The sequence below is a fragment of the Aethalodelphis obliquidens genome, unplaced genomic scaffold, assembly GCF_003676395.1.
Source record: "Aethalodelphis obliquidens isolate GAN/ISIS:26980383/991018 unplaced genomic scaffold, ASM367639v1 scaffold9, whole genome shotgun sequence".
NCBI lineage: Eukaryota > Metazoa > Chordata > Mammalia > Artiodactyla > Delphinidae > Aethalodelphis > Aethalodelphis obliquidens.
Genome location: NW_020837953.1, coordinates 38,015,304 through 38,033,185, shown reverse-complemented (window position 1 = coordinate 38,033,185; position 17,882 = coordinate 38,015,304). Strand labels below are relative to the sequence as shown.

Below are 17,882 nucleotides of genomic sequence, written 5' to 3'. Positions count from 1 at the left end.
CTGGCTTGAATCTGATCAAAAATCTCTTTGGACCCTCTTAAAACAACCAAAACATTCGCTGAAAACCAAGGATCAACAGAAAAGGACTATTTACAGAAAACACAGCATGCCTAAACACTGTCCAGACTGCAAGATTTTGTTGAGATAAAGGACGTCCTGGCTCCTAAGGGCACCGCCATCTTCAGGAGCCCTGGTTTGGCTCTTCACTTATCTTCCTGCCATTTCCGCCCTGTACTGCAACCTGACATAAAGGAGCCATCTCCAGGAAATCCTGGGGTCAAAGTAAGTCATTTCAAGGAGTAGAAATTCAGAGAAGAATTCTAGAAAGCGATTTTGCAAAAACAGTTCCAAACTGGGAGAAAAAATTTTTTCTTCAGGTACAAACCCCCTGGCCCAGAATTCTGCAGAGGTCTTACACAAAGCTTTTACAAAGACATTCATTTCAGCACTTTTTATAGCAGCAAAAAGTGAAAACAACCTTAATGCCCAGTGTAAGTAAATTATGGTACAACCATTAAGATGAACCACTTAAAAGGGACTTCCCTGGCTGTCCAGTGGTTAAGTGGTTAAGACTCCGCACTTGCAGTGCAGGGAGCACAGGTTCCATCCCTGGTCAGTGAACTAAGATCCTGCACGCCATGCAAAGCAGCCAAAAAAAAAGACGAACCACTTAAAATCACTAACAGGAAGTTTGCAAAGGTGTTTTAAGTTAGGTGGGGAAAAGACTTCTGTGATGCCAATGAGAAAAATCAGGATGCAAAATTTTAAATATGAAAGCTATATTTTAAAAATATGCTCAGAGAAGACTGAAAAAGAAAAACACAAAAAAGTAAAAGTGGTTTTATCCAGGAGAGGGGGAATTTTCAGTGACTCTTATTTTTTCATCCTCTTTATACTTTTTGGCACTGTCCACAAATGAAATATACACCTTTTCCCGACTGTAAATATAATACTGGCTTGCTGTAAAAAATTCAAGCATTACAGAAAATAAAAAGTCCTCCTATAATCCCACCACCTAGAGGTAATTACTCCCCAAAGGTAACTACTAATGATAATTTGGCTTCTGCTCTTCCAGATGTTTTCCAACAAGCATTATTTTTACAATCAAATAATTTCCTTAAAAAAAAAACCACCACCAAAAAACAACAATCCAGGGCTTCTTCCCTGGTGGCGCAGTGGTTAAGAATCCGCCTGCCAATAGAGGGGACACGGGTTCAAGCCCTGGTCCGGGAAGATCCCACATGCCGCGGAGCACCTAAGCCCGTGCGCTACAACTACTGAGCCTGCGCTCTAGAGCCCGCGAGCCACAATTACTGAAGCCCGTGTGCCTACAGCCTGTGCTCTACAACAAGAGAAGCCACCGCAATGAGAAGCCCGTGCACCGCAGCGAAGATCTAACGCAGCCAAAGATAAATAAATAAAACAATTAAAAAAAAAATCCATGTGACGCCGTATGTATGAAATGTCCAGAAAGAAAGATTTGTGGTTGCAGGGGTGGGAACCGGGAGTAACCGCACATGGGTGGGAGGGATCTTTTTGGGGCGATAAAGGTGTTGTCAAACTAGATGGTGGGGACGGCGCCACAACCCTAAATTTACTAAAAAAAAAAATCACAAAATTGAAACACATACTTAAAAACAGGGAGTTTTATGATATGTTAAGTCACACCTCTACAAAGCAGTTGGAAAAAAAAAACCCAAACACCACACACAGCGCCAGTTCTGGAGGAGCTGGCAGTGCTGGCTGCCGCACCTCCGCCCGCGGCTCTGTTCCCTGCTTCTCTCAAGAGCACATGGCAAGACCATGTGGTAGGAAGAGAGGAAGCCGGCAGCCTCTCAGAATCACTGGACAGACAGCCTACATGGAGAGGCTCAGCAGATAATGGGGGGGCGGGGGACGGGGCAGGAGGGAGGTCAGTTCCAGTGTACCTAGAACGCAGAAAAGCACGGTCCTGAAAAGCCATGCACAAGGCTCAGGCTGAGCTGCCACGCTCGCCTCAAAGACAAGTGGCCGGGGAGACAGAGCACTGGCCCAAATGCCTCACGGAGCTCAGGATGCCGCTGTGCAGGAAAACTGAGAACACTACTCTCATTCAACAGAAACTTTAAAGCCGCCCCCGACAGGATGTCACTCCCTGGAAGTCCTCAAAGGTGAAAAGAAATGGGCCAAAGTTAAAAATGAGTAATATGACAATAAGCCGTCTGCAAGAGGTGAGTGGAAGATCATTCATTACATAAAAGGCACAAGGACTACAGACTAGAAAAGCAACTGGGATGCCTGAAAGGTTGCAGGAGAGGACGATTCTCTTAGAAAGTTAACTGGCGACGATGTATGCAAAGCTTTTATACTATTCATACCCTCTTAGGAATCTAACCTAAGAAATCACTCACATTTATGCAGAAATATGCCCACTATTTTGAAGAGCATTTAGAGACTGAAATAATTAGTTCCCACTCCAGCAACCTCATTAATCCACAAAGCCCAGAGGTAAAAACTCCTAAACTTTTCCTCTCTGAACCACAAATCAAAACCTGGGGCAGGGCTTCCTTGGTGGCACAGCGGTTGAGAGTCCGCCTGCCGATCGATGCAGGGGACACGGGTTCGTGCCCCGGTCCGGGAAGATCCCACATGCCGCGGAGCGGCTGGGCCCGTGAGCCATGGCCGCTGAGCCTGCGTGTCCGGAGCCTGTGCTCCGCAACGGAAGCGGCCGCGGTGGTGAGAGGCCTGCATACCACAGAAAACAAAAACAAAACAGAACAAAACCTGGGGCAGTTGTGACAATGTGGACCAAAGAAAGATGCAAAGTGTCTCACCTTCTCTAACCTATGCTTTCTATCCTTCATTCAACTGCAAATGATTCACATTAGGAGCTGCCTGGTGGCCTGACCAACTTTACTCCCTAGTCTGCAACAGCTGTTGTCAGCCAACACATGGGGGCGGGTGAGGGCGGGGGCGTGGGACGATTGTTTTCAGGGTCTGCCAGTTTGGCCTTGCTCACATCAAAAATCTCTCCTACCTGTGTGCCGTGTGGATTCCAGTAACTCTGCTGTTTACTTTCCCTGCCGTCTCCCTTCACCACAACAGTGAAAGTTTCCACCCTCATGGCCACTCAGCCACCTGTTGCTCCTCTTCTTTCATCAGATCTGACACTTTTCTAGGTTCTGGGTCACATCTTCTGGGCTGGCCAGGGCCCGGATGGGAGAGCCCCGTATCCTGGAATCATCTGGGCTCTGGAGGAGATGACGGTTACAAGCCACCATCTGCAGCTGGAGAGGCCGGGACAGCGGAAGGATGACAGGACACAGGACGCTGCTCCAGGCCCCGGCCCGGTGTCCCTCCTGACTTCTCCATCTGGCTTCCGTCTGGCCCAAGCAGCTGGCCAGGTGGTTTTCATTTGCAGATGAAGTCCCAGCAGCTCCGCGGCCACAAGCCCCGACCCTCGAGTGGCCGTAAAGCTGACAGGCACGTAAAGCTGACAGGCACGTAAAGCTGACAGGCACGAAGTGCACCTGTGTATCACCAAGTGGGACTGGAAGGCCGCACGTCCCAAGGCCGGAACCCGGGGTAAAAGAACAAAGTGGGGTCTAGGTGCTTGAAAATTCTGACGACAGCCAATAAAAAGAAATGCACTGGTGTGACAAGAGGTGACTCCAAGTCTGGCCCTGGATCTGTGGACACAGGGAGAGGATTTCAAAACGGCCCCACTGCATCTCACACTGAAGACGCTAGGAAATCGGACCTTGTCTTGGGGCCATTTTTCCCACACGCCCAAGAGAACGAAGGAATAAGCACGTCTTCAATGTTAACTGTGACATATCTACACAATGTGATGTTACGATACAGCTAAAATCAGGCTTAAAAAGAAAAAGGTGATGATCTACAAAAATGGTGATTACGAGTTACACTGCCCAAGGGTTTTCTGTGGGTGGCACCCCGTTCTAAGTGCTTTATTTACATGTGTTAACTCATTCAGTTCTCACAAACATGCCTATAAGACAGCTTCTGTTATTAATCCTATCTCATAGATGAGAGGACTGAGGAACAGAGAGGTCAAGGAACTTGTGAAAGGTCACAAAGCTAGTAAGTGGTAGGGCATGGCTCCAGAAGCCATGTGTCTGAGTACATGCAATACTGCCACTCACAATATAATACAGACATAGTAGTAACCATGTATATACCCTCCAAAAAATTAAATTATAATAAAAGACCAGAGAGAAATACTCCAAAATAACAAATGTTTTGTCTAAGTAATGGGATTAAAGTGATTTTATTTTGTACTTTGCTATTTTTCTAATTTCCTACAATTTACAAAATCAGAAGGAGACCATAACTATTATCATTTATATGTTCTTTAAAAAAAAAAGAAGGGGGGCTTCCTTGGTGGCACAGTGGTTGGGGGTCCGCCTGCCGATGCAGGGGACGCGGGTTCGTGCCCCGGTCCGGGAAGATCCCACATGCCGTGGAGCGGCTGGGCCCGTGAGCCATGGCCGCTGAGCCTGCGTGTCCGGAGCCTGTGCTCCGCAACGGGAGAGGCCACAACAGTGAGAGGCCCGTGTACCGCAAAAAAAAAAAAAAAAAAAAAAAAGATACTCAGTGTGCCGGCACTAGGGATTGTCAGTAATCAGTGCCAGCAAGTCTAATGAAACCCTCACATGGTTACTTAACCACCCACCCCACCAGTGCACAAGTTTCTTAACTTGTGAAATGGGAGGACCACTCCCAACCTCAGAGACTTGTTCGGATGAAATCAGAGCACAGGTAGAACTCCTGGCACAGAACCCGGCATAATAGCATTACATCCTTTCCAGGGGGCCCAAAACGTTATTCACAATAAGAACAGCTACCACTTCTTGATGGCCGCCCCACTAGGCATGTAACAAACCTCGAGTCAACTTTTCCTAACTCCCTGGTGGATGAAGGGAAGAAAATGAGGTTCAGGAGCTTGCCCAGAGCTATGGTGCCTGGAAGAGGCTGACCAAGATTCAGGTCATGTTTGCCCACCTTCAGGGCCCACACCCCTTCCAGGGCAAGTTCCAGGTGGAGACGGACAGGCTACCACAATCTTGGGGCTTCTCATCACCACCCTCTTCTCTGGGCTGCTCCCTTTCTTTTCAACGATTTCAGACTCCTTAGGGTCCAGGGAAGAGAGTGCACACCTCATGTTGAAATGATTACAATGCGGTTCTCAGTATCTTTGTTCACACTCGAAACCTAATCCCCCTGGTTCCATTATCCTCCAGCTGTCCTTAACTCAGTCCAAGTTCACGGACAGGTTGATGCTAATGGTCTTGGGAGCGAGCTTTGGCCCTCGCTTCTTAAAGCCGTACCTAGGAGCAGTCTATTTTTCAGCACTGAATTCAGGAAGGAAGACTTGGTTGCCATTTTGGTACACTCCAGGTCAGAGGGGTGTGGTGATTTTTTTTTTTTTTGGCCACACTGTGCAGCTTGTGGGAACTTAGTTCCCCAACCAGGGATCGAACCCGCATCCCCTGCAGTGGAAGCACAGAGTCTTAACCACTGGACCAGGGAAGTCCTGTGGTGGTCTTTTAATATGCACCTGGCCCACGGACACTGGCCCTACCCAGGTCTCCCAATCAGGACAAGAAGCTCAACCTCAGGAGGCTCAGATGGGTAACAGTGACGACATCACTGTGGATTACGGTCTGGGAACATGTGCCCATTTGCAAAACTGTACAATGGAGCACTTCCCAAGAGGCGCCCTCAGAGGCTGATAGTAAGCCAGGCCACAGCACGACCACGCTCTGCTGCTGCTTCCTGACCCGTTGGTGGGGGGGGGGGGGGGGGGGGGGGGGGGGGGGGGGGGGGGGGGGGGGGCCTGCTTTAGGAAACCAAACCGATGAACATTCTAGTCCTTCCCCCAATCTCCCCAACAGACCTCCTACCAGGGCTGACCACATGTGGCAGAAGAATTTTTCTTCTTAAAAAATTTTTTTTAAGTTCATTATATCGACCCTTAGGGTTTGTCTGACACACAAAAAGTCAACGTTACTGACTATATACTTCTGGAGTGTTTCTACGGTCTAAGAGCAAAGGCCACCCGACAGGATCATCCACCTTGAAGCAGGAGGAGGGAGAGCACTTGGAGATGCTCAAAGTTCACCCTGTCATTTCACAAACAAGAACACTGAATCCAACAACAGGGAAGCTGGCCCAAGACCCCTTGGAAGCAAAAACCCTTAAAGACTATCCTTTTACACTTTTGCAGTATCAGCTGATATGTAGGCTTGTGTTGGGAAATCTTGCACATCTGAAGGATAAAGGGGCCAGGGAGGGAAAGTACCTAAAATGCAGACACTTGCCATGTTTGTTTTGGAAAAGACCAGTCAGCAGTCCACAAGAGGTTATGAAAAACCCCACCGACACCACCACCAAATGCCTGTCTTTGGAATAATAGTAAGGGATATTTATTATTTGCAAGAATTATCTTTGCTGCTACATGACTCATTCCTGCTGCCACGGAGAGACTGCTGAATTATAAAGCTTGTAAAAGTTATCACTGTCCTATAGGTGTCACACTGCAGTGCAAACCGATACACAGCAAATCAGCCATGTGGAGGAACTGTCACTGTGCCTCTCATCATGACCAGCTGTTCCCATTTTACTCGAAGACCTTAACAACACTTTCATCCAAGAGCGCATCAACCTCAGCAGGTGAACTGCTCAGAAATGCCCACAGAGTCAGCACGAGTTCCCAAGAAGAACCCACCACGGGTTCTGGGCGCTGGTTCTTGGCAGGGGAGGGATCAAGGAAGGAGAGTGGTGGGGGCAGAGGCACAAACAGGAAAGGAACAGGGAAACGAAGACCACGGGTGAGAGGAAAAGAACCTCCTGACCCAGATGGCACACAAGAAGCCTTGAAGAGCGGAAGTGAACAAACCTATGAATGGTAACTATAAAAGCCTTTTTTTCCAACTCCCAACTAATACGTGGTAGAAGGATGGAGAGGACCACATGATACCAGGCAAAATAATATCCCACCCCGCATGTGCATAGCACCGAAGAGCCTGCAGAGCACTCCCAGCTAAGTTCCTGGACCCTCAAACAAAGCTGTAAGGTAGGTAACACCAGCCCCGCTTACAGAAAAGGGGGCAGAGGCTCTGGTGGTGTCAGCGCTCCCAGTGTCACACAGCTGCTCAGTGACAAGGCTGCGGCTACAAGTGAGCACTTCTTGCACAGGACAGTTTGGAAATACTAGCGAGTGATGCTCGCTCAGTCATCCAATTACTGTTGCCTCCACTTCTGTGGATGACCCAAAAGTGCCTCAGCCCCGATTTATGTAAAGCGAACCTCAGGGTTTTCCTCTACCAAAACCTGTAATTATCATATAAATAACAGCTAACATTTACTGAGCATTTCACTATGTGTCAGTAATAACAGGATGCATTTTAACTTATTATTTACTATAATTATTCTTTTACTATTATTTCTCTCCATCCCCAATACCAAGCCCACCCCACCCCCACCCAAGCCAACATCAGGTCTCACCTGCTCTACCTGTCGTCCCCTGACGGACCCACACCTGTGCCAGCCCCCTCCCTTCTCCACACCTGGTTCAGAGAAAGCTTTTCCAGACTCAAACTCAAACTCACCCCTCACTGCTTACACCCTTCAAGGGCTCCCAAGATAAAGACAGACCCGCCCATCTCTTCGTTCTCGTTTTGAGCCCTCACACTCACTACGCTCCTTCCTGCCTCGGGGCTTTTGCACGTGCTGTTCCTTCTGCCCGCTGCTATTCCCTCAGCTCAAGCCTGGCCCTCCTGGCCCGTCCCTCTGTCCCACAGCAGTGTGCCTCCCTCTGGGCACGGCCACTATCTGGCTGGCGTCCATCTCCCCCACCAGGCTACAGGCTCAGGAGAACGAGGGGGCTGTCCTTCTCAGCCACCTCTGTATCACCTGGGCCCGGCACAGCGTTTAACTCACGGGCAGTGAATAAATATTCGTGGGAGAAATCAATGACTCTGCTATCTGCTTGAGCACCGAGAAGGGGAGGGGCTGCAAGCTGACTCCGGGTCCTGGCGGGCCTTCCACCACGTGGACGCAGCGGGGAGGCGCGGGAAGAACACTGCATGTGGAGTCTGCATGTGCAACTCGGGAGGCCTCATGGCGACGGTACCCGCAGGTGTCCGTCCCTCAACCCAGACAAACCCCAGGCACCTCCTAATTGGAATCAATGTCCACCTGCAAGTCCTATGATTCCAAGCAAACCCCAATGCTGTCCGCCTCCACTACACCACCCTCTCTCTCACTGGACATCCTAACTGCTCTCCCTCTGCGTCTACCCTGGCCTCTCATCATCCTTTACCTGCACGGCAGTCAGAATAACCTATTTTAACATAAGTAAGACCACAGTGTTCTCCTGCTTAAAACCCCGTGGCTCCTTGTTACCACTAAAAGAAAGCCTAGTGCACGAGGCCCTGTGTGATCCAGCCCTGCTGACCTGGCAACCCGACCTGGTGCTCTGCTCACTAGCTGACCCTTCTCCTCCACCCACTGCCCTGACCCCAGCTGCCCCTCCTCAGATGCCCTCGTGGCTGGCTCCCGCTCAGCAGCCCCCACTCAGCTGCCCAGGGATGGGGCCTTCCCTGCCCTCCCGGCCCGCCCCTCCTCCGAGGTCCTAGCACATGCCCTGCTCTGTTTCTTCACAGTCCTCATGACCGTCCATCCTCCTGCTAAGAAAGCGGGGCCTTGGTCTTGCTCACCCTGCCGGTGAACGCTGCCTCTCATGACGCTTACAGCAAACAATTCCCAAGTCCCTCTTGGGGACCAGGCAGTGAAAGAAGCCCTAGAAATGTATTCGCTCACCCCCCAAACAACAACCCTACTCCCCTTTTACAGATGAGGAGAGTGAGGAACAAAGGACACGCGGGACTCACACCCAGGCAGCCAGCTCGAGCACTGCGCTGCTGGCCACCACGCCGGGCGCTGCCTCTCACGCATTCCGGGATCACAGCTCTGTCTCCTGCAGAGACGGGGGCTCCTGGAGGGCGGGCACCTTGTGTCAACGGCACCTGCTCCCCAGGGCCCGGCCCTCTCATAGGAGGTCCTGGATAAAAGCTTAGAAATAACCGAGGGATGGGGGAAGCCACACAAAGGACAGGCAAGGCCAGCAGCGCAGCTCCATCTCACCCACACCTGCGAGGAGGCGGCAGCCCGTGGGGGCCACAAGGAACGAGGTACCAGCCGCTACGACGGACCCTCCAAAGAGCAAGTCTGTCCTGTAAGGCCGCCTGTTTCACCCTAAAATAGCTACACTCTGGTCTTTAAAAACTCTTTTCCACAGAAAATAGACATTTGCTTTTCCAAGCAAATGACATTTGGAAGGGGTTTCCTACTGCTTTTACCTTGGAAAGTTACACACGATTACTAACAACTACTATTAATTGTCTTCTACATGTTACACATCTACACACCACCTTCCTTCGATCCTTAGAACCCTGCGAGGCTCACACGATCATCCCAACCCACCAGGAAGGCTCAGTGACTGGAGGGAACCTGGCCCAGGCCACACTGCAGGGGGGCCGGGAAATCCAGGCTGTCGGACTGCAAACTTTCGTTCTTTACCATAAGAGCCAAAAGCTTCGAGAATGCATTTTAGAAACGTGTCCCAGTTTTCTCCAGATGACTTGAAAGTACGCATTCAAGTAGCAGAGCTTTGAGGCTGGAAGGCCCAGGCAAACCACCTTTGAGTGAAGCCCGGCTCTTCTAAGTGACGGCTGTGAGCGCCCCATCGCAGCTTAGAGCTCCCCAGGCTCCCGGGTGTTAGCAGGGATAGACTCCTGGTAAAGAGAAGGAGGAGGGCCTGAGAAGATGAGTTCAAACTGTGAATTCAATTCAAGGAACCGTCCTGCAAAGAGGAAGCCAAACTGCAGACCAAGCAAGTGGAGCGTGTCAGGAGAGCACTGAACACCAACACTGCCAACCAAGAGCATGCAAGAGTCTGATGACAGTCTCTCCCCATTTCTATTTTTTAACTCAATAAATAAACTTTATTTTCTAAAAGAGGCCAATGTGGGGTGGGAGGAGGAGAAACAGAGGTGAGGGAGATTAAGAGGTGCAAACTTTCAGCTACAAAATAAATGAGTCACTGAAACTAATGCAACAATGTAAATTAACTATACTTCAATTTTTAAAAATCCTATAGTAAAAAAGAAAAAAGAGTCAGAGGTAGGAAATGGAACAGCGTGGAGAATATAGTCAATATAGTATGGTGACAGATGACAACTGGACTTATCACTATCATGGTGATCATTTTGAAATTTACAGAAATATCAATTCACTGTTTTGTGCACCAGGAACTAACAAGAGTGTTGTAGGTCAGCTATACTTCAAAAACAATCTCACTCATGGAAAAAGAGATCAGATTTGTGGCTACCAGAGGCGGGGGTGACGGAAGGTGGAATGAGACAAGGGTAGTCAACAGGTACAAACCTGCAGTTATAAGAAAAATGCAAAACCGAGAAAAAAATTAAAAAAGAAGCCAATTCAAGAGGGCCTCTGCACGCCCACCTGATGAGAGGCCCAGATGAGCAGGAATCCCTCCCTGATCCTCACGTTATAGCTTGGGCCCATTAGTTTTTCACACAGTTTAATTTATCCTGTAACACACTGGTGGTTTAGGACAAGCAGGACATCCATGCTATGTCTGTCTGTCACGGCCCTGCCACTTACTGGGTCTCTTCAGCCAGGTCAGTTCACTGATATCATATACTTGCCACGATGGCCCTTTGGACTTGCAATCCAAAAGTCGCCGAGGAGCTACAGAGAGAGAAGACATCAGCCCCAAGGCCCGAATGTGCTGCTCATCTTAAATCCTTCCCAAAGGGCTGGCAGACGCAGAGGTCCACAGCCACGGCCAAGTCTAGCACCATAGGGACTACCAGACACTTCGTTTCCAAGCTATGAAGAGGTCACGATATCAGAGCCAGTTATTTATGCAAGAAAAATAAAGACCTATTTTCCAGCATTTTATAGGGTTCTTACATGCAACGTTCATAATTTTCAAAAGAGCAACAGATACGGTGAAACGAACGAGTTAGAGAGAGAAGTGAGAGCTTTGAGAAGTAGATGAAAGAAATACAAAAATAATTTTTGAATGCTAATAAAACTTCTCAGAAGAGAGTCCGCTGCAAATCCAAGGCAGGATCAGATATTCTGTAAGAAGCTAGTACGTACACACACACACACACACACACACACACACACACACACACACGCAGGCGCGCACGCGCGCAACAGATCTCTAGTTTCACAGAGGCTGGCATACAGGAACATCTTTCCAGCACCACCAGCCTCAAAATCCCAGTCTTGAGTTCCCTTACATGTAGGTACCCTTAATTCACAAATACACTGCCTTAGGAGGAATGCAGAGCTGCTCCCATCCAGGCACAACTGCGCTGTACAGAAAGGTACACCACAACTCCCAGGCCCAGCCTGTCTTTCAGTATCAGCCCATCTGACCATGCGGCATCCTCAAACAGACTGTACTTCACGTGAGCTGCCCCTGTGGTCTACCTGGGAAGGGAGAACGCAGCGGTCTGACTGCTCTATGATTCTTGTTCAGGCCACAGGAATCCAAAGCCCAGCACAAGACCGCTAGCATTTTAAAGGGAGAAGAAACAGGGATGCTTAATCTCGACCACGACTTCAGCAAGAGGTGCCACTGCACAGGTCATCTCTGTCCCTCCAGGTCACAGGATGGTAAGGGGCCCCATTAAGGGTCATTATAGACACCTTAAGGCACTCGAGGATTTTCATCCAGGAAATGGAATAATGACCAGCATTCCAGACTATTACTCAGAGATTAGCTCAATGGGTGGGGGAGAGGCGAGAGGGGAGGCCTTGAAGGGTTACATTTAACCCCAGAAAGGCAGGAAGTTCCAGCAAATAGGCTGTCATTCTATCCAAGTCTTGTTTGAACTAAAGCACAGCAGGAAAATAAAGCAGACCAAAGGGGAATTAGAGCCGTTTACAAAGGGAGGGGCCTTGGGATTAATGGACTCTTTAATTTCGAATTTCCTGAGGTTTACGGCTAATAAGGCCCTTCAGACATACTGTAACGTGATCAAATTTCAGCTGGGTTCACGAAACAGCCAAAGGTGGAAGGCAGCACAGAAACCACCACTGGGCCCCAGAGACTGCAGACAAGGCCCACAGCGCTTGCTTCCAGCCTTGATCCACACTAATTAGGCACCTCTTACTCCCCAAACAATGGCTCAGGGGGCGGCTGTGTAATCCACCCTATACACTTGGGGAGCTCTGTTCTTACAGTACTACTTACTGATAACTCCCTAACTTGGGTCAAGCATATACACACATAAGGCTCGAAGGTGGGGAGAAACAACATTGAATGCAACTAGCAAGCACGTATGTGGACAAAAACATTCAAACTTGTTAACCTACAAATGAAAAATAAGCTACTATTTATTACTTATTAAATTAAAAATCAAGGGAGAAAAACACCCAAGGTTGACAAGGAAGCAATAAAATGACAGTCGTACTGCTGGTGGCCTTATGACTTGGCATGACACTTTCTGGAAAACAATTTGGCTGTATTTATCAAGAGCTGTGAAAGCGTTCATACGGTGACACGATAATGTTACTCCTGGGAGTCCATCCTACAAAAGAATCCAAAGACAAAGAAAACTGCATCAAGGACCACAGTCACTGTAACGCTGTTTATAATGCAAAACCCTGGAAGTGACCTGAAGGTGGAGTATCAGGGAAGTTACTGCTGTCTCTACCTTCTCTTCTCTAAGGAGTACTGGGCAGCCACTAAGGAATCATGGTTATGAAGACTTCCTAGTAATGTGGAAAAAGGCAAAAGAAATATTAATTTTTTTAATAGACTTATTATAGATGTTTTAGGTTCACAGCAAAATTTAGCAAAAGGTAGAGTTCCCATGTAGCTCTCCTCTGACTCGGGCATAACCTCCCCCATTAATCAACACCCCCCACCACTCTGAGTGGCACCCGGGTTATAACTGATGAACCTACACGGACAACACCATTATCAATCACCCAAAGCCCACAGTTTACATTACCTGGTTCCAAGTTCATTCTTGGTTACAGTCCATGGGTTTGGACAAATGTACAGTGACATGCATCCACCCTACAGAGTATCATACAGATTAGTTTCACTGTCCTAAAAATCCTCTGTGCTCTGCCTATTCCTCTCTCTCCTTCTCCCCTAAACTTTGGCAACCACTGATCTTTTTTACTTCCTCCATTGTTTTGTCTTTTCCAGAATGTCATATAGTTGGAATCACACAGTATGTAGCCTTTTCAGACTGGCTGCTTTCACTTAGTGATATGCATTGAAGGTTCCTCCATGTCTTTTCATGGCTTGGTAACTCATTTCTTTCCAGTGCTAAATAATATTCCATTGTCTACATGGACCACAGTTTGTTTATCCATTCAACCTGGTCAAGGACATCCTGGTTGCTTCCAAGTTTTGGCAGTGTAGAGTTTTCGGACGTACAGAGTTGTAGTTTTGGACATGCAGTCTTGGAGTGTAAAGCTGCTTTATAAACATCCGTGTGCAAGATTTTTGTGTGGACCTAAGTTTTCAACTCCTTTGGGTAAATACCAAGGGGCACAAATGCTGGATTACATGCTTAGTTAACCGTAGGTTTACTTCGTAAGACACCATCAAGCTGTCTTCTAAGCGGTTGCACCGTTTGGCATCCCCACCGGCAGCGAATGCGAGCTCCTGTTGCTCACGTCCTCGTCAGCATTTCGTAGTATCAGTGTTCTGGATTTTGGTCATTCTAACAGGTGTGCGGTGGTATCTCAGTGTTTGGTCATATTTTGAAAAAGGAAGATAAAAAAAAATATGTAGCCTATGACTATAACTAGTCAAAAATCACGTTTATGCAAAAGAAAGGACTTATAAAAAATTTTTTTAAAAACCGTTACAAGTGATTTTTCCTTCTATGATCCAAACTTCCCCCAATGAAGCTTATTAGGTTGAACCATATGAAATGGCCAATGGTCACCCACTTCTGGCCTACAAAAATGGCAATTTCATATGGTTCAATCTAATAGTTTTATAATTAAAAGAAGTTTTAATAACTTTAGACACTCATAGCATTTATCTTTATTCTATACCACCACCCACTCTTTAATATAAAGAAACATTTCCACGCACGTGGGCAAACGAGCTGCTCGGTCTAAAAGCCAACCTTTAGAATTTTATAATCCAAAAAAGTAAAGAAATCCTTCTAAAAGGATGTGAAATAGCTGATAGAAAAAAACACCTAATGAAGGTTTCACCATATTTAAGCCCAATTCTGAAAGATGCAGGCAGGTTCTCCACCCACTATCATGATGGTACTTCTATGCTATAAATTCAAACAGTTTGCAGAAAGCCTTCGCCGGGTCAGGAAAGTCAGGATGCAAAGTCAAACACGAGCGATTCTTTGTAGGAGGGTGTGATGGGGGGAAAGTTCTGTCCCTGCTGGATTTCCCCTCACTTCTGCCTGCCCTTCCAAAGGCCTCCTTCATCTTCAACCAGGACCCACTTCTCCAGGCCAGCTGCTTAGAGGATGTTTACTTCCCTTTTCTGGCCTCAGGACAAGGCTGATTTTATTCAGCAAAGTACCCTGATTCCTTGTGCCCAGAAAACAGGATCTGAAGGACAGGAAGTCACTCTGTGAAAGAGGCAGACTGAATATCCGTCTATAGAGATGGAACTTTTTTTTTTTTTTTACAGTATAAGCACATGTGTAGAAAATATCTAGACAAATATGTATATCAAACTCTTAGCAATATCTCTGGGGGTGGAATTAAGGAGTGCTTTCACTTTGCAAGTTACACATTTCTACGTTGTTCATTCAAATAGAATAAGCATTGCTTTTGTAGTCAGAAAAACACTAAGGAAATAAGAGAGAATGGGAGATCTGCTTTGACTGACCTCTTTTTTAAACTTCCTACCACTCCTCGCTCAGCTTCTCAGCCCCTACTACACAGTTCCCACATGGTAGAATTTCTTTATCCAGAAAAAGGGAAAAAAGGGGTTGGAGAAAGAAACACCTCGTACCGGAGATCGCCACGGCTGGGCACCGTGCTAGGTGCTTCCGCCGCACCATTTGCCCTTCTGCTGAGCTGGAGCATCCAGCCCCTTCGGAACAGCTACGAGAGCAGCCCAACTGGGCAGCCAAGGACTCCAGCCAAAGATGCACTAACTGACACAGGGTACTAGCCTTGAGGAACCAACCCAGCTAGCTCTGGGGAAGGGCACCGGAAGCTGGGTTAATCGGTATCTCATTACTCTTCCAAACAATGCCATGAGGCAGGTCCCCGTCCCTATATCAAGGATGGGAAAAGGAACAATCAGAATGAAGCGTCACGAAGGCACAGCTTCTCTTACTCGCTGCTGGGCTCCCAGCACCCAGAACGGTGTGTGGCTCATGGGAGTCTCCAGAAGTACTGCTGGTGGATGTGGGAGTGAAGCCACCCAGCCTCAGAGAGGTGGAGTGATTTGCACAAGGTCGCCCAGCCAGTAAAGCAGGTGGTAGGCAGAGTCGACGTCAGGCTCCAAACCCATGAGCCCTTCTGTGGGCCTCCCTTGCTTGGTGGCACTTGGGAGCAAGAGAATGTTTCAGGTCCAAGCTCTACCTCTTCCCCCCTCTCCCAGGCCACCGCCACTGCCTGCAGCTCCCGGCAGGAGCCGAGCTTTGCCCAGCCTAGGCATCCAGAGGGCATTCCAGCAGAAGCGTGTTCAAAGCAGGCCCTTCATGGATATGCGTGGAGGGGAACACGAGTCTTGCCAGGTGAGCTGGCCTCCACCCACGCCACCTGCTCACCTCACTCCTAAACCCCCGACTTAAGCATAACTGTAAAGTCTATTTAAAAAAAAAAAACTGATTCAATTATTACTTAAAACAAGAACTGTAAATGTTTAACGAAACAGATCTCTTTTTAAAACAGCCATTGCATAAACAAAGATTTAACTGAAAATGAGCTCAGAATGAGGCAGACCCGAGTGGGAATCTGAACTGTACAGTTAACTGGCAACGTAACGACAGATAAACTACTGAACCTCACCAAGCCTCAATGTCCTCATCTATGAAACTAGGATAACACCTAGTTTCACTGGGACCAAATGAAGATTAAATCATTACATTTAAATGAGATAATGCATTTACTTAGTGTCCTGGATACGATTCCTGGAACACAGGGGTGTTCAATAAATAAATGCTATTGCTATTAAAGACAAGACCATAAAAATGACTGCACAAGAAAGGACTTCAAAAAGCCCATGTTGTCCAATACTCTCATTACAGATGAGGACACCTTACTTACCCAAGGAGGGTAAGTAACTTCGACAACTTCTGATTATCCAATAGAGCACTTACCATGGGCCTTATAAACAGTGGGCACCCAGTAAACATGCTATATAAGTAATACCCCATATGAAAGAACATACTCACCTCATCTGCTTAAAAATCACTTACAACAGGTCCAGTGTAAGGGTATTTATTCCCTATGGTTTCTATCTGGAATAATTTTTTTTCTTTCTTTTTCTTTGGCCGCACAGTGCAGCATGTGGGATGTCAGTTCCCAGACCAGGGACTGAACCCGTGCCCCCTGCAGTGGAAGCTCAGAGTTTTAACCACTGGACCGACCACCAGGGAAGTCCCTAGAATAATTTTTCTAATTAAAGAAAAATTCTCAATGGGAGTCAACATTCATCTGGACCCACACTGTCCAATACAGTAGCCACATGTGATTACTGACGTTTAAGCTACTCAAGTAAAACTAAATATTCAGTTCCTCAATCACACTACACATATTTCAAGGGCTCAAGAGACACATGTGGCTAGTAATTACAGGACAGCACACAGATAGAGGGCATTTCCAGCATCACGGCAAGTTCTAGTGGACAGTACAGCCCCAGGAGAAGACACCCTTAAGTGATGTATCCTTTATTTACTTAAACGGTGGATGTGATTTCCTAAATCCTACTGTCTGCTAACAGCACTACCAAAAGAAAAGAGGGTAAAGACCTCAATAGCCTTCCTTAGCCTTCCTTTTTTAATCCAAATCTGCATATTCTATCAAGCCTAATTTCCCTTGAAAAGTTCAAAACAGTATATCCTTGGGGGGCAGAGGGATATTGGGGTCTAGAAGGCAATGGGGACTGGGGACAGGTAAAAGTATGACCTTTAACAAAATGTGCTCTGAGCAAACACAGAATCTGCACCATTGTCCTCCACGTCAGTAAACTGAACGTTCTTCAAAACAGGTCAGCAACCCACCCACCCAGCCTCACTCACACAGAAGGGCCGTAAAAGGGCAGGTATTCACCTCTGCTAAGAATCTGTGGTTTTGCAACAGGATGTGATTGGTGGTGCATAAGCTAATTTCCTTTACAATTCTGATGCCAAAATACTCACGTGACCCCATCTAGGCCCAGCACAGCCTCACACTTGCCCTCCTTGATGATCCACAGAGCCAGAAGTCCTATTAGATGGAACAAGACCCAGAGAGCAAACCTCTCTGCAGCCATGCCCACCTCCATCACCTTCTCCGAGGTCCCAGAAGGCTGGCACTCCCTCCAGGAGCCAGGAAGACCACCTGGCACCCTTAGTTCCTAGGATGCTAGGACACAAGCCCAAATTAGAGACTGGCTATGATCTTCTCATATGATGTTGAGGCCCTTTCAAAAAACACAGGGTGCCAGAAGCGTTTTTATAATATTTCACCCTTTATGTAAAGAAGGGGGGGGAGAAACAGAATTTATTTGTATTTGTTTGTTATATCTAAAGAAATGAGGGCAGAAAAGAAAATGTCTACACAAAAACTCACCAGTGAAGATCTGTAGCAAAATTATTCGTAACATCCAAAATCTGGAAGCAACC

General features: G+C 47.4%; 1 protein-coding gene across 6 annotated transcripts in view; it reads right to left on the bottom strand.

Annotated features, from left to right (window-relative positions):
- CAPZB (capping actin protein of muscle Z-line subunit beta) overlaps nucleotides 1-17,882 on the bottom strand; it is a 135,761-nt gene that overhangs the window by 97,750 nt on the left and 20,129 nt on the right. Inside the window, exon 1 of one of the 6 annotated variants that reach the window (XM_027109946.1) lies at nucleotides 3,017-3,118. The exons of the other annotated variants lie outside the window; for them this stretch is intronic. Within the exon in view, the coding sequence (XP_026965747.1) occupies nucleotides 3,017-3,103 (87 nt within the window). The 5' untranslated portion in view covers nucleotides 3,104-3,118. Of the gene's footprint in view, nucleotides 1-3,016; nucleotides 3,119-17,882 lie in introns of those variants that run through there. 6 annotated transcript variants of the gene reach the window in all.